The sequence below is a fragment of the Ictidomys tridecemlineatus genome (genome assembly GCF_052094955.1).
Source record: "Ictidomys tridecemlineatus isolate mIctTri1 chromosome 3 unlocalized genomic scaffold, mIctTri1.hap1 SUPER_3_unloc_1, whole genome shotgun sequence".
Taxonomy (NCBI): Eukaryota; Metazoa; Chordata; class Mammalia; order Rodentia; family Sciuridae; genus Ictidomys; species Ictidomys tridecemlineatus.
This window is the reverse complement of record NW_027520953.1, coordinates 307,185-329,639: the sequence shown is the minus strand read 5'-3', so window position 1 is coordinate 329,639 and position 22,455 is coordinate 307,185. Positions and strand designations below refer to the sequence as shown.

Below are 22,455 nucleotides of genomic sequence, written 5' to 3'. Positions count from 1 at the left end.
CCCTTAATTCCTGGCAATTATTTATCTCTTTTTCTATAAGAATCTCTTTTCTAGCCAATCGCAGTGGTGCACGCCAGTAATCTCAGGAGTCTGAGACAGGACGATCGTGAGTTCAAAGCCAGCCTCAGCAATGGCGAGGTGCTAAGCAACTCGTAAGACCCTGTCTCTAAAGAAAATACAAAAAAGGGCTGGGGATGTGACTCAGTGGTCAAGTGCCCCTGAGTTCAATCCACAGCACCCCCACAAAAAAGAATCCTCTCTGCTGCACGCTGACCAGTTGTCTGGCCCAGCTGACAGTGACCTGTGGACCCTCTGACAGAAGAGTCACCTGGCCCTCAAATGCACCATGTCTGGTTCCTCCAGCATTGACACTATGAAGAAGGTGGTTCAGCAGGTCTGGCTGGAGGCCAGACTCAACCACGTGAAGGTTTCCCAGGCAGTTGCAGACTTGAAAAAATTTTGTCTGCAGAATGCTCACCATGATCCCCTACTGACTGGAGTATCTTCATGTACAAGTTCCTTCAGACCCCAGAAAGTCTATTCCTTTTTGTAGTCATCTTTCTGAGGTTTCCCAAACCCACTGCTCAAGAACCAGTGAATATTCAAGAGAGCTTAATTTGAAGCCTGTACAAAAAATTTCCCTATAACACATGTACCTTAATATAATCTACTTTTGTCAATCCTTAACATCTACCTCTCTGAATTTTCATGAATTTCTATTTCACAAGGGTAATTATTTTATATACACTGGCAGCAACATACAATAAAATATTTATTTATTTATTTATTTTTTGGTACCAGGGATTGAACTCAAGGGCATTCAATCACTGAGCCACATCCCCAGCCCTATTTTGTGTTTTATTTAGAGACAGGATCTCACTGAGTTGTTTAGTGCCTTGCTTTTGCTGAGGCTGGCTTTGAACTCTCGATTCTCCTGTCTCAGTCTTCCCGGCTGCTAGGATTACAGGCAAGTGCCACTGTACCTGGCTCAAAATACTTAGTATTAAAAAAAAAAATATCTTCCTCTTGCAGAGAAGCCACATAACCCAGATATTGAATCCTGGTGTACTATAAATCTGGATTTCAATTTTAGGTCTTTCCCTTATTTGCTGGTTGTCTCATCTTGTTTAATATGACCAGAGCCAGTTCATTACTCTGTGAAACTCCTGTCCTACAGGAATTTTGAGTGAAAATATACTTAAAGTTCCAGACACATAAAATACTGTATTTCTCATGATACCCAGCCATCAGGTCGTGTCCAAAAGATAGACGTATTAAAAATAATGCTCAAGGGCTGGGGATGTACCTCAGTGATAAATCGGTTGCTTGCATAAGGCCCTGTGTTAAATTCCCAGCATTGAAGACAAAAGAAAAGTTCAAGATACCACCTCCCCTCACCCAGAAAGAATATGTTAGACAGTTGTGGTGGCATCTGTGATCCCAGTGGCTTTGGAGGATGAGGCAGGAGAATTGCAGGTTCAAAGCCAGCCTTAGCAAATTAGTGAGGCCCTAAGAAACTCAGTGAGACTCTGTCTCTAAATAAAATACAAAAACATGCTGGGGATTTTGCTCAGCAGCTAAGCACCTCTGGGTTCAATTCCCAGTACCAAAAATAAGAATATGTTAGCTGGGACATGAGACTGATCAAATTATGTGCATTCAAGAATATGGTATAATGAATCCCAGTATTATGTATAATTTTACTAATAAAAATAAATAAATAGATTCCAATTTTTTACTTGGGGAAAAAAGCAATGTGTTAGCTCATCAACAACCCCAGAGTAAATCTGTAAATCTGATGCCTGGCATCATAAGTGTATCTGGTGGGTACAAATAATCATTTTCTAGAAACCCATTATTTTGTCATACAGCAATATTTCATTAGATACTATCAGAGCTTGAATAAAATTTCCCAGTAAAATCTCTCCATTCTGGTCCAACGGTGTCATTCAGTGGTGGAGCAATTGCCTAGCTCACGTGAGGCTCTGGGTTTGATCCACAACACAGGGATCTCCCAAATCCTTTAAAGAAACAAGTGGTTCGATACACAAAGATGTTTGTTAGATCGAAGGAAGGTCACCACAGTGTAAAAGTAAAGTGTAAAGCTTGAAATTACTACAGAGAATTAAATAAATTATAATATAAATTATAATAATTTTGTTATAGATTTTTATGTAGCCGTTAAGAGATCCTGCAGAAATATATTTACTCACAAGTGGTTTCTGAGGTAATAGCATGCAGTCAGAGTGGTCTGTCAGAGATTCCACCACGGGTATGGTCGGGCCAAAAGCACAGAAGGCAATGGTGCAGCCCATCAACCTCTTCTTCAGATGCTTGCAAAATAGGTGCCAATTTCAGGGGTGGTTCTATGAGCAAATGAATATAATGATAAGGGCTGTATCATTAGTTATGATGAGTACATGAGCTTTGTATCAGATGATGCAGAACAGATTTATTTTAAAACAGTCAAGAAAACAACTGGGTTGGATTATGCTAAAAGAAGATAATATTAGGCTGGGTACAGTGGCGCCTGCCTGTAATCCCTGCAGCTTGGGAGGCTAAGACAGGAGGATCTCAGATTCAAAGCCAACCTCAGTAAAAACAAGGTGCTAAGCAACTCAATGAGACCCTGTCTTTAAAATAAAATACCAAATAGGTCTGGGGATGTGGCTCAGTGGTCAAGTGTCATGAGTTCAATCCCAAGTACCCCCCCCCCAAAAAAAAGAGATAATATTATTCTGTCACAAAGTGTCTCCAACTAGAAATGATAACTGAAAGGCTGGGACTGTAGCTCAGTGGTAGAGCACCCGCCTCACACATGTGAGGCACTGGGTTTGATCCTCAGTACCACATAAAAATAAATAGATATTGTGTCCAACTACAACTAAATATATATATACATATTTATTTATATTGGGGGGAAACATTTTTTCCTATTGTTTTTGTTACCTTTTTGTTATCAGATGACAATGCTGTGGGGTTGATTTTATTTTAAAAAGTTCTGGGCCAGGACAGTGGCACATTCCTAAACTCAGGAGGCTGAGACAAGACTATCACAAGTTGAAGGCTAGCCTTAGAAACTTAGCAAGACCCTGTCTTAATAAAAGTAAAAAGAGTCTGGAATGTAGCTCAGTGATGCGTCCCTTGCCTAGGATACAATAGGTCTGGGGTTCAATCCCCAGTACCACACACATATACAAATAAAGGTTGGGGATATAGCTCAGGAATAGAGTGCTTACTTAGCATGTGCGAGGCCCTGGTTTTGATCTCACACACATACACACACGTTTATATTTAGTTATACAGAAAGGTATTGTATATAAATAAATTATAAAATTATATTGGGGAGGTGGCTGGGGTTGTGGCTAAGTGGTAGAGGGTACACCCGCCTTGCGTATGTGAGGCACTGGGTTTGATCCTCAGCATCACATAAAAAAAAAAAAAAAGGTATTATGTCCATCTATAACAATAAAAAATTTTTTTTAAATTAAATAACATTATATGTAATCCTTTTTCTTCGCAGTATTGGAGACTGAACTCAGGAGTGCTCTATCAGTGAACTACATCCCCAGCCCTTTTTGTTTTGAGACTGAGTCTCAATCAATTCCTGAGCCTGGCCTGGAACTTGGGATCCTCCTGCCTCAGCCTCTTGAGTTGCTGGGATTACAGTTGTGTATTACCATGCCCAGCTGTGATCCTGGTTTTATCATGTATATGTATGATTTTTTAATATAATTTAATCTTTTTTAAAAAAATATTTATTTTTTTAGTTGTATTCGGACTCAATATCTTTATTTATTTTTATGTGGTGCTGAGGATCGAACCCAGGGCCTTCCACATGGTGGGCGAACGTTCTACCACTGAGCCATAACTCCAGCCCTAATGTAATTTAATCTTTTAAAATTTTTTTTTTTAGTTGTAGGTAGACATATTTATTTGTTTGGGTACTGGGGAATTGAACTCAGGGGCATTCAACTACAGAGCCACATCACCAGCCTTTTTTGTATTTTGTTTAGAGACAGGGTCTCATTGAGTTGCTTAGCGCCTCGTTTTTTGCTGAGACTGGCTTTGAACTGGTGATCCTCCTCCCTCAGCCTCTTGAGCCTCTGGGATTACAGGCAAGCACCATTGTGCTCATTTATTTATTTTATTTTAATGTAGTGCTGAGAGTCAAACCCAGTGCCTCACACATGGCAGGCAAGTGCTCAACCACTGAGCTACAACTTCAGCCCCAAATGTATGATATTTAAGGAAATATATAATAAATATTATCAGTGCTTATCTAATTCTCCAACAATTATATGTACATAAATTAGGGGAATATGATCATTGCATCCTTTTTGTCTTGATATTAGCCTCTTCAAGGACTCTATTTTTTGGTACAGGGGATTGAAATAGGGGCTTTCACATGCTAGGCAAGTGCTCTACTAATGAGCACCATACCCAGCCAATCCCCTTGTTTTTAGACAGGGTCCCCCTGAGTTGCCCAAGCTGGCATCAAATTTGCCATCTTCCTGACTCAGCCTCTTGAGTAGTGGGGATGAGGAGACATGTCCTGCAATGATTGGCTGAGACTAGATTTTTCAAAAAAAATTTTTCTCAAGGATATCTCTTAAGAAAATATTGGAACAAAACTGTGTCCAGAAAAACAATTGAAAATGTATATATTGAAGGCAGACTTGAAAAGAATTTTCAAAATACATACAAAAAAGGAGGCATGAAAGAGAAACCAATGTACCTGATTGGTTTTACTTTTTTCTTTTCTTTTTTTTTTTTTTTAAAGCAATATGACGGTCTCCCCTCACTGACTTCTTTGCAGAGTCTGGAGCCTTTTCCTTTGTTCTCACTCACTGAGGGGTGAGATACATACCTCACCAGCTCACAGCAATTATCCTGATAGCTTTAGGATCAAGTTTTCTGGATATCTCAAAATTGAGCAAAGGGCACATGATAATGAATACTAATATGTTCCTGGAAAGATATCCTTCTGTGATAAACAGATTGTCTCCTGATTTAAAAATGTTTTCTTGGCCAGGTATGATGGGTGGTACAGGCCTGTAATCCCAGCAATGAAGACTGAGGCAGGGGGATGACAAGTTGGAGGCATCTTAGCAAAACCCAGACTCAAAATGAAAAATAAAAAGGGCTGGGGATGTAGTTCAGTGGTAGAGCACCACTGGGGTTTAATCCTCAGTAACACACACAAACACACACAATTTTCTGAACATTTACTTGGCATGACTAATCTGTAATAAGTGGATAAAATTCCTTTATCTTTGTAAATATCCTAGGTTTGGGAAAGAGAGGAGAGGGTCTTTCCTTAAAAGTCTAGGGTTGAGGACATGACTCAGTTGGTAGAGTGCTTCCCTGGCATGTGCCAGGCCCTGGATTTAATCCCCAGCACCACCAAAAAAAAAAAAAAAAAAAAAAAAAAAAAAAGAGGCCAAAGTCTAGCTGGGGGAGATGGAAATATAAATAAAAAGTGAAAAATAACAAGAGAAAGATCATAATAGGTTTACTCACAAACTGACATGTTTTAGGGATGCATGGAAATTTGTCACCATCCAAGAGACAGGGGAGCATTCCAGAAGAAAAAAATTGTGTGTCACAACTTGAACTCACTGGTCAGGAAGATCAGTTCCTGGCCTTGAAAAATGGAGACCAGACCTTGTACAGAAAGTACCTCAAAGTACCACTGTCAGCTACAGCTAGTGAACATCTCCACAGGTTACCACAGTGAATGCTTGTCCAAGAAGCAAGATCAGGGACTCAAACAAGAGACATGTGTCCAAAATTATCAGAGATCTCTAATACTTTTGTGTTTAAGCCTTAAACAACAAGGGAACTGAAATCCTGTTTCAGCCCAAAGCCTCACTTTCCTCACAACACTGCAAGTGTTGCCTTTTGCTGAACCGATTACTCAACCTGTCGAGAGCTAATAATTTATGCCGCCCGGATCTCGGCGAGAGAAAAGAGAACCGATAATGGCAGGCAAAGCAGAGGCCTAGTGGGTCCGGCTGGGGTCTCCAATTTCTTCTGAGTTTCACATTTTCTAGATGATCATCAATCTAAATGGTCCTCATACCTACTCCTTGTGTTCGCCCTTTCCCTCCTTCTCTCGCTCTACCAGTTTCTCCAGTTTTCAGGAACCAGAGTTAGTAGCTGACCAGGTCCTCCCGAGGCCAGCCTTTCCCCCGCCCCCGAAGCCCCAGCCGCAGCCGCAGCCGCAGCCCCAGCCCCGCCTTCCCCAGCCCCCGCGGTATCAGCCGCAGGAGCTGAGCGGAGGGGCGGGGCGGCTGCGGGCGGGGCGGCGGCGCAGGCGCAGTGGCACTGGGCTCGCCGCGCTGAACTGCAGCTATGGAGCAGGCACCGCCGGACCCCGAGAGGCAGCTCAAGCCTGCGACCCTGGAGCCGCTGGGTCGTCCCGACCCTGGGCTGGAGGCTGTGGCCGGTGAGGAAGCCGAAAGGGCCCGGGAAGAAGGCTCCGAAGCTGACACGGTGAGGAGAAGGGGCGGCGGAGGCCTCGAGGCCTGTGTCCGGGCCTAGTGGGCTAGGCTGGGCTGTGCGGGTGGGCTCGGCCTGGGAGGCCCCGGGGTCGCGGGGAACGGCTGGGCAGCAGAGGCCGCAGGTGCAGCACTGGGTGTGTTGAGGGGGAGGCTCTTCGTGGAAAGCAGGGGCTGTGGATGGGGAGCGAACGTCAAGAGCACGGCGACCGACGGGAGGGCTTCGGAGGCGCGGGCTGTGGGGCTGTGGGTGCGGGGACCAGTCCTGCCGGCGAGGCTGGAGGAGCGGCAGCTTTCAGTGGTCGCTACACCTGAAAATTACAAAAAATATGTACATATATATAAATATCTGACAAGGGTTTTGCTGGGAAGATGGCTATTTAATGGGGGCACTGTGAGCGATGGACAGCGGTATTCGAGAAGGAAGGGAACGCCAAACTAGGGTGAGCAGCAAGTCGGAGCAATAAAGAGGGGTTGGCTGGGTGCAAACTGAAGAAAGTGCAAGGTTCTAGGTAAGGTGCAGATGAAATATTTTTTGTACTTGTTCGGCTCTAATTTCTTTACTTGGGGTAAGGTGTCATTTTCTATTGGAGACTTATCTGAATCCCTTTGGATAATTAGTGATTTTCACTTGTGTGAAAATGTAACATATTTGTAAGTGATTTCATTCCAAAGTGTCTGTACTTGTAATGCAAGGTTTGTAGATCACTTTAAATAGAAGGACTTTAGCAATTCAGTACAGTGCTTCATGTTAGACCTTCCTGCCCGGTCTCCTTCAGTGTGCACGCTCATCCAGTCATTTTGTTTCTTCGCACCCCCTCACCCCAACAGGTGTTAGTGCTAATATGAAACTGCCTGTTCTTAAGATTAATGGATAAGGAAAAGTCAAAAGTTGTTTGCTAAATGTAACTAGGAAGACTCTTAACTTCAAGTTTAGAGATCAGGTAATTAGAGTCTTAAGTACAGGAGTTGAAGATTTTGCCTGCTTAAGAAAATAACAAGCCATAGTAGCATGAATACCTTTTTTCAGTGTACTTTTAAGTTATAAAAATTAATTTTTTAAAGAATAGTTTTAGGTACACAACAAAGTGGAGAGGGAGATGCAGAGATTTCCCAGTACTCCCTGTCCTCACATATAGTGAACACCTTCCATCAGAGGGTACACGTTAACATTGATCATCATCACCCAGTCCATGTTTTCAACAGGGTTCACTGTTCATGCTGAGCATTCTATGGGTTTCAATAAATGTCATGATGACACGTATCCATCATTATAGTATCATACAAATTATTTTCACTGTCGTGAACAGTTTTTCTATCCTACCTGGTCTTTCCTTTCTCCCCACCCTATTCCTGTTTGGTGACAACCATTTAATTTATTCATTTTTTTTTACTGTTTCTATAATTTTTGCCTTTTCCAGAATGCCCTGTCTTTGTAATCATACAGTACGTAGTCTCTCTGAGACTCCTTTCATACAGTAGTATGAAAGACTGGCTTCTTTCATACAATAGTTTGCTTTTAAGGTTCCTTCATGTCTTTTCATTGTTTGATAGCTCATTTCTTTTTAGCTCCAAATAATATTCTGTTGTTCAGATATACCACAGTTTATCCGTCTGTTTATTAAAGGATATCTTGGGACCTTCCAAGTTTGGGCATTTATGAATAAAGCTACTATAAGTACGAACATGTGCAGGTTTTGGTGTGGCATTTTCAACTCTGTTGGGTAAATAAATACCTAGGTGTACCATTGCTGGATCATAGGTAAGAATATAGCCAGGTGCTCATGCCTCTAATCCCAGCTACTTGGGAGGTTGAGGCAGGAGGATCTTAAGTTGAGACCAACTCAGCAACTTAGTGAGACCCTGTCTCAAAATGAAACATAATGGCTGGGATTGTAGCTCAGTGGTAGAGCACTTGTCTAGCATGTGTGAGGCACATGGTTTGATTCTCAGCATTGCATATAAATAAATAAAATAAAGGTCCATGAACAAGTTAAAAAAATATGTACATATATATAAAACAAAAACAGTTTAAAAAAATAAAATATAAAAAAGGTTGGGAATGTAACTCAGTGGTAAAGTGTCTCTGGGTTCAGTCCTCAGAAGGCCATCCTGCTGAGGACTGAACAAAAAGATAAGAATTTTTTTATAAGAAAAAAATTACAAACTGTCTTCCAAAGTGCCTGTACCAATTTGTTCTCCCACCATCAATTAATGAGAGTTCTTCTTGCTACACATCCTTGCTAGCATTTGATATTGTCTGTGTTCTAGATTTAGAACATTTTAATGTGTATATAGTAGTACCTCTTTGTTTTTTTAAATATTTATTTCTTTTAGTTGTACACAATGCCTTTATTTTTATTTATTTATTTTATGTGGTGCTGAGAATCAAACCCAGGAACTTGCATGCACCAGGCGAGCACTCTACCGCTGAGCTATAACCCCAGCCCTTACTTCTGTGTTTTAATTTGCATTTCTCATAACAGATAATGTCCAGCATCTTTTCAAATGCTTATTTGCCATCTATATGACTTATTTGGTGAGATGTCTATTAAGATTGTTTATCCTTTTAGTTTTTGGTGATGAAACCCAGAATCAAGTGTGCCCTTGGTTTTAATTACATTGTTTTATTATGGTTGAATTGGTTTTTGTTTGTTTTGTTCTTAATGTTTTTGTGTATATGGTACTGGGGGTTGAACCAAGGGCCTTGAGCATTCTAGGCAGGCTCTCTACCATGAACTATATCCCCAACCCTTCTTATTGAGTTTTGTTTTGTTTTGTTTTATTTTGTTTGAGAGATAGAGGGGAGGGGAGGGAGGGAGAAGGAGAGAGAGAGAATTTCAGTATTTATTTTTCAGTTTTCAGTGGACACAACATCTTTGTTTGTATGTGGTGCTGAGGGTCGAACCCGGGCTGCACGCATGCCAGGCGAGCACGCTTCCGCTTGAGCCACATCCCCAGCCCAATTGAGTTTTAATATTAAGTTTACATTTTATCTTCTCCTAAGATAAAATAATAATTTTAGAATTATTTGTGGAGTAGTCAGGATCTCATTTAAATATGAGAAAAGTGTGTGTATTCTGTAATGCTTAAATAATTAGTAGTAGTTTTTAAATAATTTTTGTGCAGGTTCTCACCTGTGACTTAATTTTTCTATTTTTGTTCAATCATTTTTATTGTGAAGTATATTAGTAATGCAAATCAGCTTTCACAAAAGAATTCTTTTGAAGTCCCCACATGCTCTCCTGGATTACCATCATAAAGGTAACCAGTATTCTGAATCTTGTATTAATAATTCTTTTGCTTTCCTTATAATGTTACCATATTTTTCTCTAAACAGTGGATTGTTTAGTTTTACCAGATTTTAAATTTTACATAAACAGAACATTTTTTTCAATGGCATCCTTTCTTTGAGGATTCCTCTAAAATGTGGCTTACTTTGTTTATGTTTGTGGCTCTGTAGTATGCCATTTTATAGGTGTTCCACAGTTAATTTATCTCTTCTTAATGAAATTTTTGATATTTTAAAAAGTTACTACTACCATGAACTTCCTCCTATATATCGTTTATTGTATTATATCCAAAAGTCTAGTATAAATTTAGGAGTGGAATTGCAGGATTGATTGATTGTAGGGTAAGATGCTCAACCCTAGCAGGTAGTACCAGATTGTTTTCCAAAGTGCTTGTACAATTTATACTCCCGTTAGTAGTGCCTGACTCTTTAACACTGACTGGGAATTGAACCAAGGGCCTTGAGCATTCTAGGCAGGTTCTTTACCACTTGGCTACATCCCCAACCCTTCTTATTATATTGAGTTTTAATATTAAGTTTACATTGTATCTTCTCCTGAGATAAAATAATAATTTTAGAATTATTTGTGGGGTAGTCAGGATCTCATTTAAATATGAGAAAAACCATAAAATAGTTTTTCAATCTTGTGGTTATTTCTCTCTTTCTGTCTCTGCCTCTATTTTTATGATGTTGGGGATCAAACCCCTTCATTTAGCCCTATGCCTCTTGTAGTATCATGGACACTTAAATTTTGATTATGACAAATTTTTATTAATCATTTTATAAGAAGTTGTCAATATTTAACATAAAATCATAGTATAGAACATAAAGACTATCTGGGTTAACTAAGAAGTGATTATTGGGCTGGGGCTGTGGGACAGTGGGTCAGTGGTAGAGCACTTGCCTAGCATGTATAAGGCACTGTGTTAGATTCTCAACACCACATATAAATAAATAAATAAAGTCCATTGACAACTAAGAAAATATTAAAAAAAAAAAACAAGTGATTATGTCACCAGAGAAGGGATCTGAGGAGGTCCTCAAGAAGGGAGAAGGGGGACCCCAACTCACTCACTCCTGACAGATGATGATAATGATGATTTTGGTACCAGGGATTGAACTCAGGGGCACTTAACTATTGAGCCACTTTGCCAGCCTTTTTTGTATTTTATTTAGAGACAGAATCTCACTGAGTTGCTTAGGGCTTTGCTAAGTTGCTGAGACTGGTTTTGAACTCACAATCTGCCTGCTTTAGCCTCTGAGTGGCTGGGATAACGGGTGTACACTTCTGCTCCTGGCCCCTTTCAGATTCTTTACTTATACTATAGAAAGGAATTTCAGGTTGCATCAAACGAGGCACAAACTATGAAGATGTGAATTTGGTGTCAACATACCTTATATATAATCAGAGATATGATAAATTATGATATAATGTTGTATTAAGAAGTGTAATGCAAAAATAAATAAATAAAATTTTTAAAAAAGAGGCAAAAACTCTTTTTTTAAATAAGTTTATTTTCTTTATTTATTTTTATGTGGTGCTGAGGATTGAACCCAGTGCCTCACATGTGTTAGGCAAGCTCCGTAATGTGGAGCTACAATCCTGGTCCCAAAGGAGGCACAAACTTTTAAAGAAAAAAAAAATGAAGATTTGTTTAAGAAAGCAAAGAAATTACTTAGGAAAGCAAGCAAAGGGAGAAAGAGTATAGGTAATTTAGAGTGAGATGCACATTTGGGGTCCTGGGCTCTCCCTAAATAGTGAACATGGGAAGTTCATGTGTATGTGTGACATTATCCTTGTGAGCTCAGATCGCTTAATCATAGAGCACAGGTGGGCCATGGTGGTCTGGTTCTTTCAGGATCTCCAGATTGTTGTCATCCAGTCAATTATCTATTAATGTTTGGAAATACTCTGATGACAAGTCTCTAACAGTATTTTTCCTAGGCTTCATTTAATCTAAAGAAAGGAAGTTCATGGTAGTAGTAACTTTTAAAAATACCAACAATGTAGTTGACATTAATCATGTGTACTCACAAAAATCTAAAATTCAAAGGCTTTTTAAGAATTTAGGCCTGGGCTGGGGATGTGGCTCAAGCGGTAGCGCGCTCGCCTAGCATGTGTGCGGCCCGGGTTCGATCCTTCGATCCTCAGCAGCACCACATACCAACAAAGATGTTGTGTCCGCCGAGAACTAAGAAAAAATAAATAAATGTTAAAATTCTCTCTCTCTCTCTCTCTCTCTGTCCCCCCCCTCTCTCACTCTCTCTTTAAAAAAAAAAAAAAAAAAAAAAAAGAATTTAGGCCTGGTAGAAAACAGACTTGAGGAAAGTTGAGGGTGTTTGTGGAACTTTGTAGATTTATAGTTAGTTTCTTTTCCCTGTTAATTTCCTTTCTACCTATTCTATTTCTTCTCTCTTCCTCAATCGTAGGACTGAGGATGTACTCAGTGGTAGAGAATGAGTTGGCAGACACACACACACATAAGACAGGTGTATTGGCATACAGCCTGTAATTCCGACTCTTTGGGATTCTGAGATGGGAAAATCTAAAGTTCAAGACCAGCCTGGGTAACTGAGACCTGTCTCAAAAAAACACAAAGGGCTGGGGGTGTACCTCAGTGGCGTAGCATCCCTGGGTTCAATCCCCCATATCACAAAACAAAACCCCCTGAGAACAAAAAGTGATATAAACCAATGTATATCTGAATCTAAACACCACATGGTACCTCATAAATATGTATAAATAGTATGTGTCAATAAAAATTAATACACTAAAAATAAATAACTTAGCTGGACACTGTGGTGACGGCCCAGCAGCTCCAGAGGCTGAGACAGAAGGATGGCGAGTTCAGAGCCAGCCATAGCAAAAAGTGAAGCGTTGAACAACGCAGTGAGACTCTGTCTATAAATAAATATAAAAAATAAGACAGAGGGTGTGGCTTAGTGGTTGAATGCTCCTGAATTTAATCCCTGGTACCCCCCCAAAATAAAAAACTTTAATAATGCATTTTTTATATTTATTTTTTAGTTATAGGTGGGCACAGTATCTTTATATTTTATTATTTTATTTTTATGTGGTGATGAGAATCTAACCCAGTGCCTCACACTTGCTAGGTGAGTGCTCTACACTGATCCCCAGCCCTAGCCCCTGCATTTTTTTTATTAATTAAATAAAACTGTTTATTTTTGAAAGTACAGAGATGCTATCCTATAAAAGACATTGTACTTATGTATTATTTCTTGACATTTTAAAAAAATATTTGAAAATATATGTAACAAGAAGCCATCCATTGGTGACCCTAACTTATGGAGGTTCCTAAAATAGCTCTTTTAGTTAGTGATTCATAAAGAAGTACAAGCCAGATGGGCATAGTGGTACATATCATTAAGCCACTCCAGAGTCTGAGGACGCAGGATCACAAATTTGAGGCTAGCCCCAGCAACTTAGCAAGATTCTGTCTCAAAAAGTAAAAAAAGACTGGGGATGTAGCTCAGTGGTAAAGTGCCCCTGTGTTCAATCCCTAGTACGGAGAGGGAAGAATAAAAAAACAAACCGTAAGACATTTGTACAGAAATTTTGTATTATCTGTTTAAACACTCATTTATTCAATTCCCTTTCAAAAAACTAGAAACTTTAAGGGTTATCTAAACTCTTTCCTCTTTTTCATCCTCTATTCCATTTAATCTATCTCTAGTTGAGCAAAATTTCAATAGTTTTATAGCCTTGGGCTATTGTTATTGATAGGACTGTGGGCTGAGTAGAAAGGGAAATTGGATTTTATATTTATGAGGGTTCTGTAGAGTGGGGCTCTACTTTCCACTAAATTCTCAAAATTACCCCCAGTAGGAAAGTGAGGAATCAAAAGCTCAGAGAGTAGTTTGGCCAAGGTTAGAGGCTTGTTAGTAGCTTGACTGGAATTAAATTAGTGCTCTTTCCATTAAGCCATTTTGTTTCTCTAAAAAGGAAGGAAGGACAGAGGGAAGGAAGATAGGAAGGAAACTTTAAATTAGTCTTGTAAGTTGTTCCAGTACTGTGTTTTAAGGTTTTTAGTGTAATTATGCTTAAGTTGCAATTTAGAGAAGGAAATAGAGGCTATAGAAGATGTGTTGATCTATTTACAAAACTATCTGAGTGTTCAGTGGCCAGAAGTTTGCTGTATCAGCCTTATTTTTGACTTTGCAGATTGGACAATCACCATGTTCCAAAGGGTGGTGGAACACTGCCTAGGAGTCATGAGACTTTTGGTCTTCTGTCTCAGCAATCATCATTCTTGAAACTCTGCTGTGGCTTTTTCTGTATTCTTTTCCTTGTGTGAGTCTTAAATCCTTTTCTTTTCCATTGTTTAATTAGAAATCTCCTGTTATTTCCTTTTGTACATTTCCCTGTGAGGAAGAGTACATTTATTTTTGAAAGTATAGTCAGTTTTACTTAAAATAACTTGAAAAATGGAAAAAATGAGAGGGGAATCAAATCTCTAAGAAAGTAGTAATTAGCCCTAGCAGAAGGGATTGGAAAGAGCAAGGGAATAGGAGAATACTCCTCCAGGCTGGAAGATTCCATTGAATTGACAGTTAAGAGGGAGGGTGGGGCTTATGGAATTTGCCAGAGGAGAACCATTGCCTAAGGAATTTGTAACTGAATTTTTTAAGCCTGCAAGTGCTCATGGAACAGAGTACTTAAAAATTCCAATGCACAATTAGCACCTTCTCTGACTGACTCAGAGAACTGAGTAGACCAGAACTATAAATAGGTTTGAGGTATTCTGAGGGTGAGGATGATACAAAAAGAGGAGAGAAAATTTATAGGCCTAGTGCTGTAGTTTGGACCCAACATTTTAGGGGTTATGTGTTAAATGCTTTTTCCCCAGCCTATGGCACTACTGGCAGCTGGTGGAGATGGGGCCTAGTGAAATAAAGTTGAGTCATTAAGGACATGCCCTTGAAGGGGATATTGAGACCTTAGCCCTCTTCTTTCTCTTTGCTTCCTTGCTGCTATTATGCAGTTTTGTTCCTTTATGCACTTTCATCCATGATGTGCTGCCTTGTTACAGGGACTAGAACTTCCAACACTGTGAACTAAAAGAAACATTTCCTCTTTTTTTTTTTTGGTAGTGCTGGGATTGAATCTAGGGCCTTGTGCATGTAAGGTGGACACTCTACCAACTGAGTTATATCCCCAGCCCCAGAAACCTTTCCTTTTTTTTTAAAATTTTTATTTATATCAGTTGTTGATGGACCTTCATGGCTTTTTTATTTATATTTGGTGCTGAGAATCAAACCCAATGCCCTACACATTTGAGGCAAGTGCAATACCAATGAGCCACAACCCCAGTCCCCCTTTTCTTCTTTTAAGTAACAGAAAGCTCACATGCAGAGTTATAGAATATATCAGTTAAGCAAGCTAAGCAGCAGATGATTAAATCACACACAGAAAATTTTTATTTTATTGAATTTATTATTATTTTTTTCTACCAGGGGTTGAATTCAAGGGTGTTTAATTACTGATCCACATCCACAGTTCTTTTTTTTTTTTTCCTGTTTTTCCTTTCATTTTCAGATAAGATCTCATTTAGTTGCTTAGGACCTTGCTAAGTTGCTGAGGCTGGCTTTGAACTTGTGATCCTCCTGCTTCAGCCTCCCAAGCTGCTGGGATTATAGGTGGGTGCCACCATGCCCAGCTCAAGAAATTTTTTAAAAGTTATTTTCTAGCTCAGTGATGATTTTCCGATGTTTTTGAAGGTGACTCAGTTTTGTTTTGGGTTTTTTCTTTTTCTTTTTTTTTTTTGGTGCCAGGGACTAAACAGGGATGAACTATCAATGAGCTACATTCTCAGCCCTTTGTATTTTTTATTTGAGACCGGGTCTTGTTTAGTTGCCTAGGCTGGCCTCAAACTTGTGATCTGCTCAGCCTTCCAAATAGCTGGGATTATAGATGTGTGCCACCATACCCAGCTCTATTTATTTAAATATTTACTACAATTTTCAGGTTTTGTATATTGAGCTTGTATTTATTTTTATTATCAGAAAAACTTAAATTTACCAGGTATGATGACACATACCTGTAATCCCAGGGCCTTGGGAGGCTATGGCAGGAGGATCGCAAGTTTGAGACCTACCTTGGCAATTTAGCAAGACCCTCAGTAACCTAGTGAGAACCTGTCTCAAAAGGAAAAAGGACTGGGGATGTAGCTCTGTGTTCAAGTGCCCCTGTACCAAAAAAAAAAGAAAGTTAGAAAAACTTAAGCAAATGTTGGCTAATTGGTAATATGGAGCTACATGCCAGGCAACTTTCAAAACTCTTTTCATACATAGACTCATTAAATGTTCTCAGTGACTGTTGAGTTAGGTACTGTCTTTGTACTGCCATAATAAAATTCCAAAGACCTTACTTCTTAATACCATTATTTTGGGGGTTAGGATTTCAGCATAGGAGTTTTGAGGGACATAACATTCAGTTCATTTTAGGTGCTGTTGTTTCCATTTTACAGATGAGGAAACTGAGGCAGAGAGGTTTGATAATTTGTCCAGAGTTACACAGCTAATGTGTAGCAGCGATGGTATTCAAATTCTGGCAAGACAGTACTGTTATTGAGTCACATCCCTAGTGACTTTATAATTTTTATGCTTTGGATTGTGTTTTTTTGGGGAGGGGGGTGTATACTGGGGATTGAATTTAGGGGCACTCGACCACTGAGCCACATCCCAGCCCTATTTCATATATTATTTAGAGATTCAGGGTCTCATTGAGTTGCTTAGCACCTTGCTTTTGCTGAGGCTGGCTTTGAACTTGTGATCCTCCTACCTCAGCCTCCCAAGCCACTGGGATTACAGGCGTGTGCCACTGCAAATTTTTTTTTTTTTTTTTTTTTTTGGTGGTACTAGGAATTGAACCCAGTGCCTTTTGCATCCTAGGCAAACATTCTACAACTGAGCTACATTCCCAGCTTTACTTTACTGATTCTTTGTATGCCTTGTGATTTTTTTTTTTCTGTGTTGTTGAAACAGGACCTTTGAATCTAAAAATGTGGTATCTCTGGAAATCATATTCTCCTACCACAGAATTTGCTGTTACTTGTTATTATTTTGAGTTTTTTTTTTCCTTATAGGCTGTGTGCCAAAGATCAGTCTGATATGTAAATTTAAAGTCTTGATAGGTTTTTTTTCAGAGCCTGATCTTTTCCCTGCATGTTTGTGGTTACTTTCTAATTTTCCACACATATCCAGTTATTTTTGAATCTCCAGGTGTTTTAATATTTGCCTCAGTCTGGCTGGGCACAAAATCACGAGCCACTCAAGCAGGAACAAACTTTATTTTTGAAACTGCTGCCAATGTCCCGTACGCTCCCGGGAAGATTGCCTACGGACCCACGCAGCCTTCTCCTGGGGATGTAGCTCTGTGTTCAACAGGAAGTTCCTCCTCCGGAATTCCCTCCTACCGCACTTCCCCATCCAATGGGAACTCTCCAGGAGTCCCCTAGCAGGCTGAGGTGGACAGCAGGAGTCCAATATCCATATGAATGCAGATCTTAACATAATCATATCATCTCAGTGGCTTGCTGGCCTCATCTTTCAACCAAAAATGCCAGGCATCATATTACTTGGCAGTGGCTCTTAGCAAATACTTAGCTTTTAAGAGAGAGAAAAATGGAGGGGAGAAATAAAGGGTCCCCCACAAAAGTCACTTAAGCCAGAGGGAGGCTGTAACAGTATGAGAATGTTCAATAATAGTGGCCACCACCTTTTTGTGCCTGTCTAATTAGAAGAGGCAACCAACAGTAGAGGACATAATGTGTTTTTGCCCACCTTGACTCCTGTAAGCTGTATGCAAGCCACTCTAGGTAACACTGCACAGCTGTCTTCCACAGGGCTAGAGTGTGGAATGGGTCACTACCAATGTGCACAGACCTGAAATTGATCTTAATTAACTATACTTTGTTATCCAAGCCTTCCTCTGGAAATTGTAAGCTATCTTCAGACTCCAGAGTTCCCAAATATTTATATCACAGTCTTCCAGTGTATATGTTTTCTAGATGGGAAGATAGATTCCTGGTGCTTTCGGTATATGTGTCTTTAAGATGTTTTCTTTTTTCTTTTTTTTTTTTAAAAGAGAGAGAGAGAGAATTTTTTAATATTTATTTTTTAGTTTTCGGCGGACACAACATCTTTGTTTGTATGTGGTGCTGAGGATCAAACCCGGGCCGCACGCATGCCAGGTGAGCGCGCTACCTACCGCTTGAGCCACCTCCCCAGCTCCTAAGATGTTTTCTTACACTTTTGTTTATAGACTTATTTTTGGCCACTTAAAGGAAATGTCTGAATTTTAATAAATGTATGGTACCCGTTTAGATACCTCTGAAAAAGTTAATGTAATATGTTCATAAAAAGTACTTGTCATTTGATGCTGTCATTTAGCAATCCCTAACAACTTAAGGAATATAACAAATTATCTAGAAATAGATACCAATGATTTTTTGTTTTGTTTGTTTGTTTGTTTTGTGGTGCTGGGGATTGAACCCAGGGCCTTGCACATGCCAGGCGAGCACTCGACCAACTGAGCTGTATCCCCAGCCCCCAATGATGAGTTTTATTAAATTAACTGTGGGCTTTTCAATAACATCTTAAAGTTTTTTTGTTGTTCCATTTTGTCTAGATGACAGAAAATAATTTTGGATTAAAGAAGATAGAAATCAGTGTTTCAGAGGCTGAAAAGCGAACTGGAAGAAATGCCATGAACATGCAAGAAACATATACTGCTTACCTCATTGAAACAAGGTTGGTGATGAGAATTAGACTTAAGTTTAGATAGAAAGCTTTTTTTTCTGGTAGCTTTAGTTTAAAGTTTGGTGGAATAAGATTGAATAAGGATAAAGTCACTGGTTTTTAATTCCCTTTGAAGTTTTTGTGTGTGTTCCTGTTCATAGGAAGATTTGTTTTTGTTTTTGTTTTTTTTATGCTGAGGATTGAACCTAAGGCCCTGATGGTATAGGAGATGTACAGATAGTATAGGTATTATTGAATAATCATTCCATGATTGGATAAATGGGGTAGTTTGGGGGGTCCACTGAAGTCCTACCTATGTTTTGGCATTTTGCACTGAGTAGATCCTGCTTTAAATGACCATTATTGGGAGAGGTACTGGGGATTGAACCCAGGGGCACTTAACCACTGAGCCATATTCCCAACCCCCTACTCCTTTTTAAAAAATTTTTATTTTTTGAGATAGGGTCTTGCTAAGCTCTTATTAGGGTCTCACTAAGTTGCCAAGGCTGGTCTTAGACTTGCAATCCTCCTGTCTAAGCCTCCCAAGTTGCTGGGATCACAGATATACACCACACTTGGCTCCTTTTTAAAATTTTTTTGTTATGCAGATTTTCTACCTGCCTTGTAGGTGTGCTGGTTATAGGCTTTATTTATTAGCAAGATATTGAACCCAGGAATGATTTCCCATTGAGTTATATCCCCAGCTTTCTTTGGGGGAGGGGGTGCCAGGGATTGAACTCAGAGGTACTTGACCATTCACTGAGCCACATCCCCAGCCCGATTTTGTATTTTATTTACAGACAGGGTCTCACTGGGTTGCTTAGTGCCCTACTTTTTGCTGAGGCTGGCTTTCAACTTGCGATCCTCTGTCTCAGCCTCCCAAGCTGCTGGAATTACAGATGTGCCCCGCGCCTGGCTTAGTTTTATTTTTGAGACAGGGTCTCACTAAGTTGCTTAGGGCCTTACTATGTTTTTGAGACTGGCCTGGAACTTGCAGTCCTCCTGCCTTAGCTTCCAGAATCCCTGGGATTACAGACATGCACCATTGTGCCCAGTGTAAGATGTAGGTTTTGTTGGTAGCTAGTTTGAAACTTGAGATTAACCCAAATATTTCTTCAGCTAGGGTTAGAAATCTGTTTGTATTAATTTTTTGTTGTTTTATCTTGTGTTTTGTGGGGTTTTTTTTGTTGTTTTTTTCTGGTGTGTGTGTGTGTGTTTTTTTTTTTTTTGTGTGTGTGTGTGTGTGTGCTGGGGATGACCTATGGCCTTCTTTAAGCTGGGCAAGCACTCTACCTCTGAGCTGTATATCCCAGGCCTTTTTTAATTGTTTTGAGGCAGGTCTCACTAAGTTTCTCAGGCTGGCATTGACCTGTGATCCCTCTGCTTCAATCTCCTAAATTCACTGGAATTATAGGCCTGTGCCACCCTACCTGACTTCCTGGATTGGAATGGTTGTTTGTTATAGCTAATGCTTAGGTCAACTCTTTAAGATGAGTTTTGCTTTAGTAGTTCCATATTTTTCCACAGAAGCCATTTGTACACTTTTGTATTTCATATTTTGTTTCCTTTTTATTAATGCATAATTAAATACATTTAGTGATAAACTTAATATATAAATAATAAAAGCAAGCAACTATTTTTCGCGACCCCTTGCCCGCAAGGAAGACGCAACTTGGGAATCTTCTTTCAGCGGTTTATTCAGGCCCTTGATATTTCTTCTACTACTCCTCGGGTGCCCCTCCCAGCCTTAATAAAGCATCTCAAGGCCCAAAGCGAAGCTGCCACGTGGAACTTTCTCATAGGGTGCTGAAAAGCCATGCGCCAACTCTCCCAAATAAGGAGTTGTTTGTCACAAACCACAGCGGAGCCAGCGCCATCTTGTAATGGCGACCATAGTCTGCATAAGCGGCAGAAACGGCTCACCACAAGTATTGCCAGATGTGATGGTACATACCTGTAGTACCAGCTATTCAGGAGCTGAGGCAGGAAGATTGCTTTGGGTCCAGGAATTCAAGGTCCTCCTGGGCAACATAGCAAGACCCTGTCTCAAAAAGACAAAACCAAAAACTTAATAACTATTTTTCTGAGCATAGAGTGAGATAACTATGTTTTCAAATTTTACTTATTTCTGAAACTGATGTAGTCTCTGGGTCTTTATGCACATTGTGGCATATGTGTATTTCTTGGAGGACAAATAAATTATTGTCAAGCAAATAATTAGAAAATGAGAAGGTCCTCCCAGACCAGCAGAAGCAGCAGCCGGAGCATATGCAGCCTGTGCCCTCTGCCACCGCATCCCCCCATTTCCCCTTTCCTCCTCTTCCTCCTACCCGCCGCCCACCATTTTTTGGCTTTCACCCCCACCAGTGACCAAAGACTTGACCACTCGAAGTCCAGCTCCCCATAACACTTCTCGATATGGACACCGGTGTGATTGAAAGTAGATTAAATGTCACTTTCACTATTTGCCTACTTATGTATGGAAAGGAAGTTTGCAGTATCATCAGAAAGAAAGGAGAGTCAGTTGAGAAGATGCTCAAGGAGAGTGATACATGCATCAATCTCTTAGAAGGGAATTGTCCCCAGGAGAATTATCACTTTGGTTGGAGCCACTAATGCCATCTTCAAAGCCTTTGCGATGATCATTTGACAGACTGGAAGAGGACATTAGCAGCTCTATGACCAATAGCACAGTTGCCAGTAGACCTGGTCACTCTGAGGCTAGTGGTCCCTGCTAGTGTGGCTCTCTTATTGGTAATGGTGGCTGCAAGATTAAGGAAATATGAGAGAGTCCAGGGGTTCAAATCCAGGAGGCGGGGGATATGTTCCCCAATTCAACTGAGTGGGCCATCACTATTGCTGGCATTCTGCAATCCATCATTGAGTGTGTCAAACAGATCTGTGCTGTCACTCGAGCTCAAGTCTGGGCAACATGGTGAGACCCCCAGATCAGAAGAACAAGATTGGAAGGAACAGCACCTGCCACATGTGTAGACTTGGGAGTAGTGCCTGTTTCTACCAGCCACCGTGGAAAACCTTATCACTCACAAGATATTGTGTAGAAGACTGAAAAGAGTCTTGTCTCAATGATGGGAAATAACTACCCTTAAACACTGTTTCAGTTCCACCTAACAAATCTTACAAATAAGACCCAATAGCTTAAAACTGTATCCCAGAACAAAGCTCAAGAATATTTTTAGGGCCACAACCACAACCATAGTTCTACTCATGCCTCAGAAGGGGCTTGTCTTCAGCATCCTCTACTGTGGATCTGAATAGTGAAACCAGCTAAATCCCAAATGGCGCCAACTATCAGTAGATCCAGAAGGTGATCAAAGATGGGCTGGTCATCCATGAGCTTGCTACTGTCCGTTCCCTGGGCTCAATCTGGGAAAACACCTTGGCCTGCAGGTAGAGCAGTCACATGAGCATAGGTTAGAATAGGTAACCCAGAGGAGAAGGGTGAGTGTTGTGCAACAGGTTCTCACAAGATACCACGAATCTAGAGATGTCTACTTGTACCAGAGCCTGTACCTGGAGATGAAGGAACATGGCCTCAAACAAAGCAGATTCTCATGGAACGTGTCTACAAGCTGAAGGCAGATAAGGCCTGTGAGAATCCTGACTGACCCAGCTGAGGCCCATGGGTCTGCAACCAGGGAAGGCAACCACCTTTGTGAAGAGCATCTCCAGGCCAAGAAAGGAGGAGGAGATCATCAAGACTGTCCAAAGATGAAGTGGCCCAGAAATGAAGCTCTACCTCCTGTGTGGCCTTCTTACTTACATAGACCAGTCATTCAAATAAAAGAAGCCTTGATCTGTGTGGGGAAAAAAAGCCAGAGAATATTTATAGGAATCCAGAAGTGGCCAGGAGCCAACAGGCCCCCAGACCTCCAGTCA

The 22,455-nt window shown here is 40.3% G+C and overlaps 1 protein-coding gene and 3 pseudogenes across 12 annotated transcripts in view; all 4 read left to right on the top strand.

Annotated features, from left to right (window-relative positions):
• Positions 1 to 285: 285 nt before the first annotated feature.
• On the top strand, positions 286 to 687 carry LOC144372250 (guanine nucleotide-binding protein G(I)/G(S)/G(O) subunit gamma-5 pseudogene; annotated as a pseudogene).
• Positions 688 to 2,259: 1,572 nt separating this feature from the next.
• LOC144372246 (small nuclear ribonucleoprotein E-like) lies at positions 2,260 to 2,762 on the top strand (annotated as a pseudogene).
• Positions 2,763 to 6,304: 3,542 nt separating this feature from the next.
• Positions 6,305 to 22,455, top strand: part of LOC144372236 (palmitoyltransferase ZDHHC19-like) — an 86,752-nt gene continuing 70,601 nt past the window's right edge. For 5 of the 12 annotated variants that reach the window (XM_078035604.1, XM_078035611.1, XM_078035612.1 and 2 more), the window contains exons 1-2: positions 6,306 to 6,498; positions 18,446 to 18,567. In XM_078035604.1, the coding sequence (XP_077891730.1) occupies positions 6,358 to 6,498; positions 18,446 to 18,567 (263 nt within the window). In that variant the 5' untranslated portion in view covers positions 6,306 to 6,357. Of the gene's footprint in view, positions 6,499 to 18,445; positions 18,568 to 22,455 lie in introns of those variants that run through there. The other 7 variants (XR_013432292.1, XR_013432294.1, XM_078035606.1 and 4 more) reach the window with 2 other exon arrangements.
• Positions 18,677 to 21,496, top strand: LOC144372241 (poly(rC)-binding protein 2-like; annotated as a pseudogene).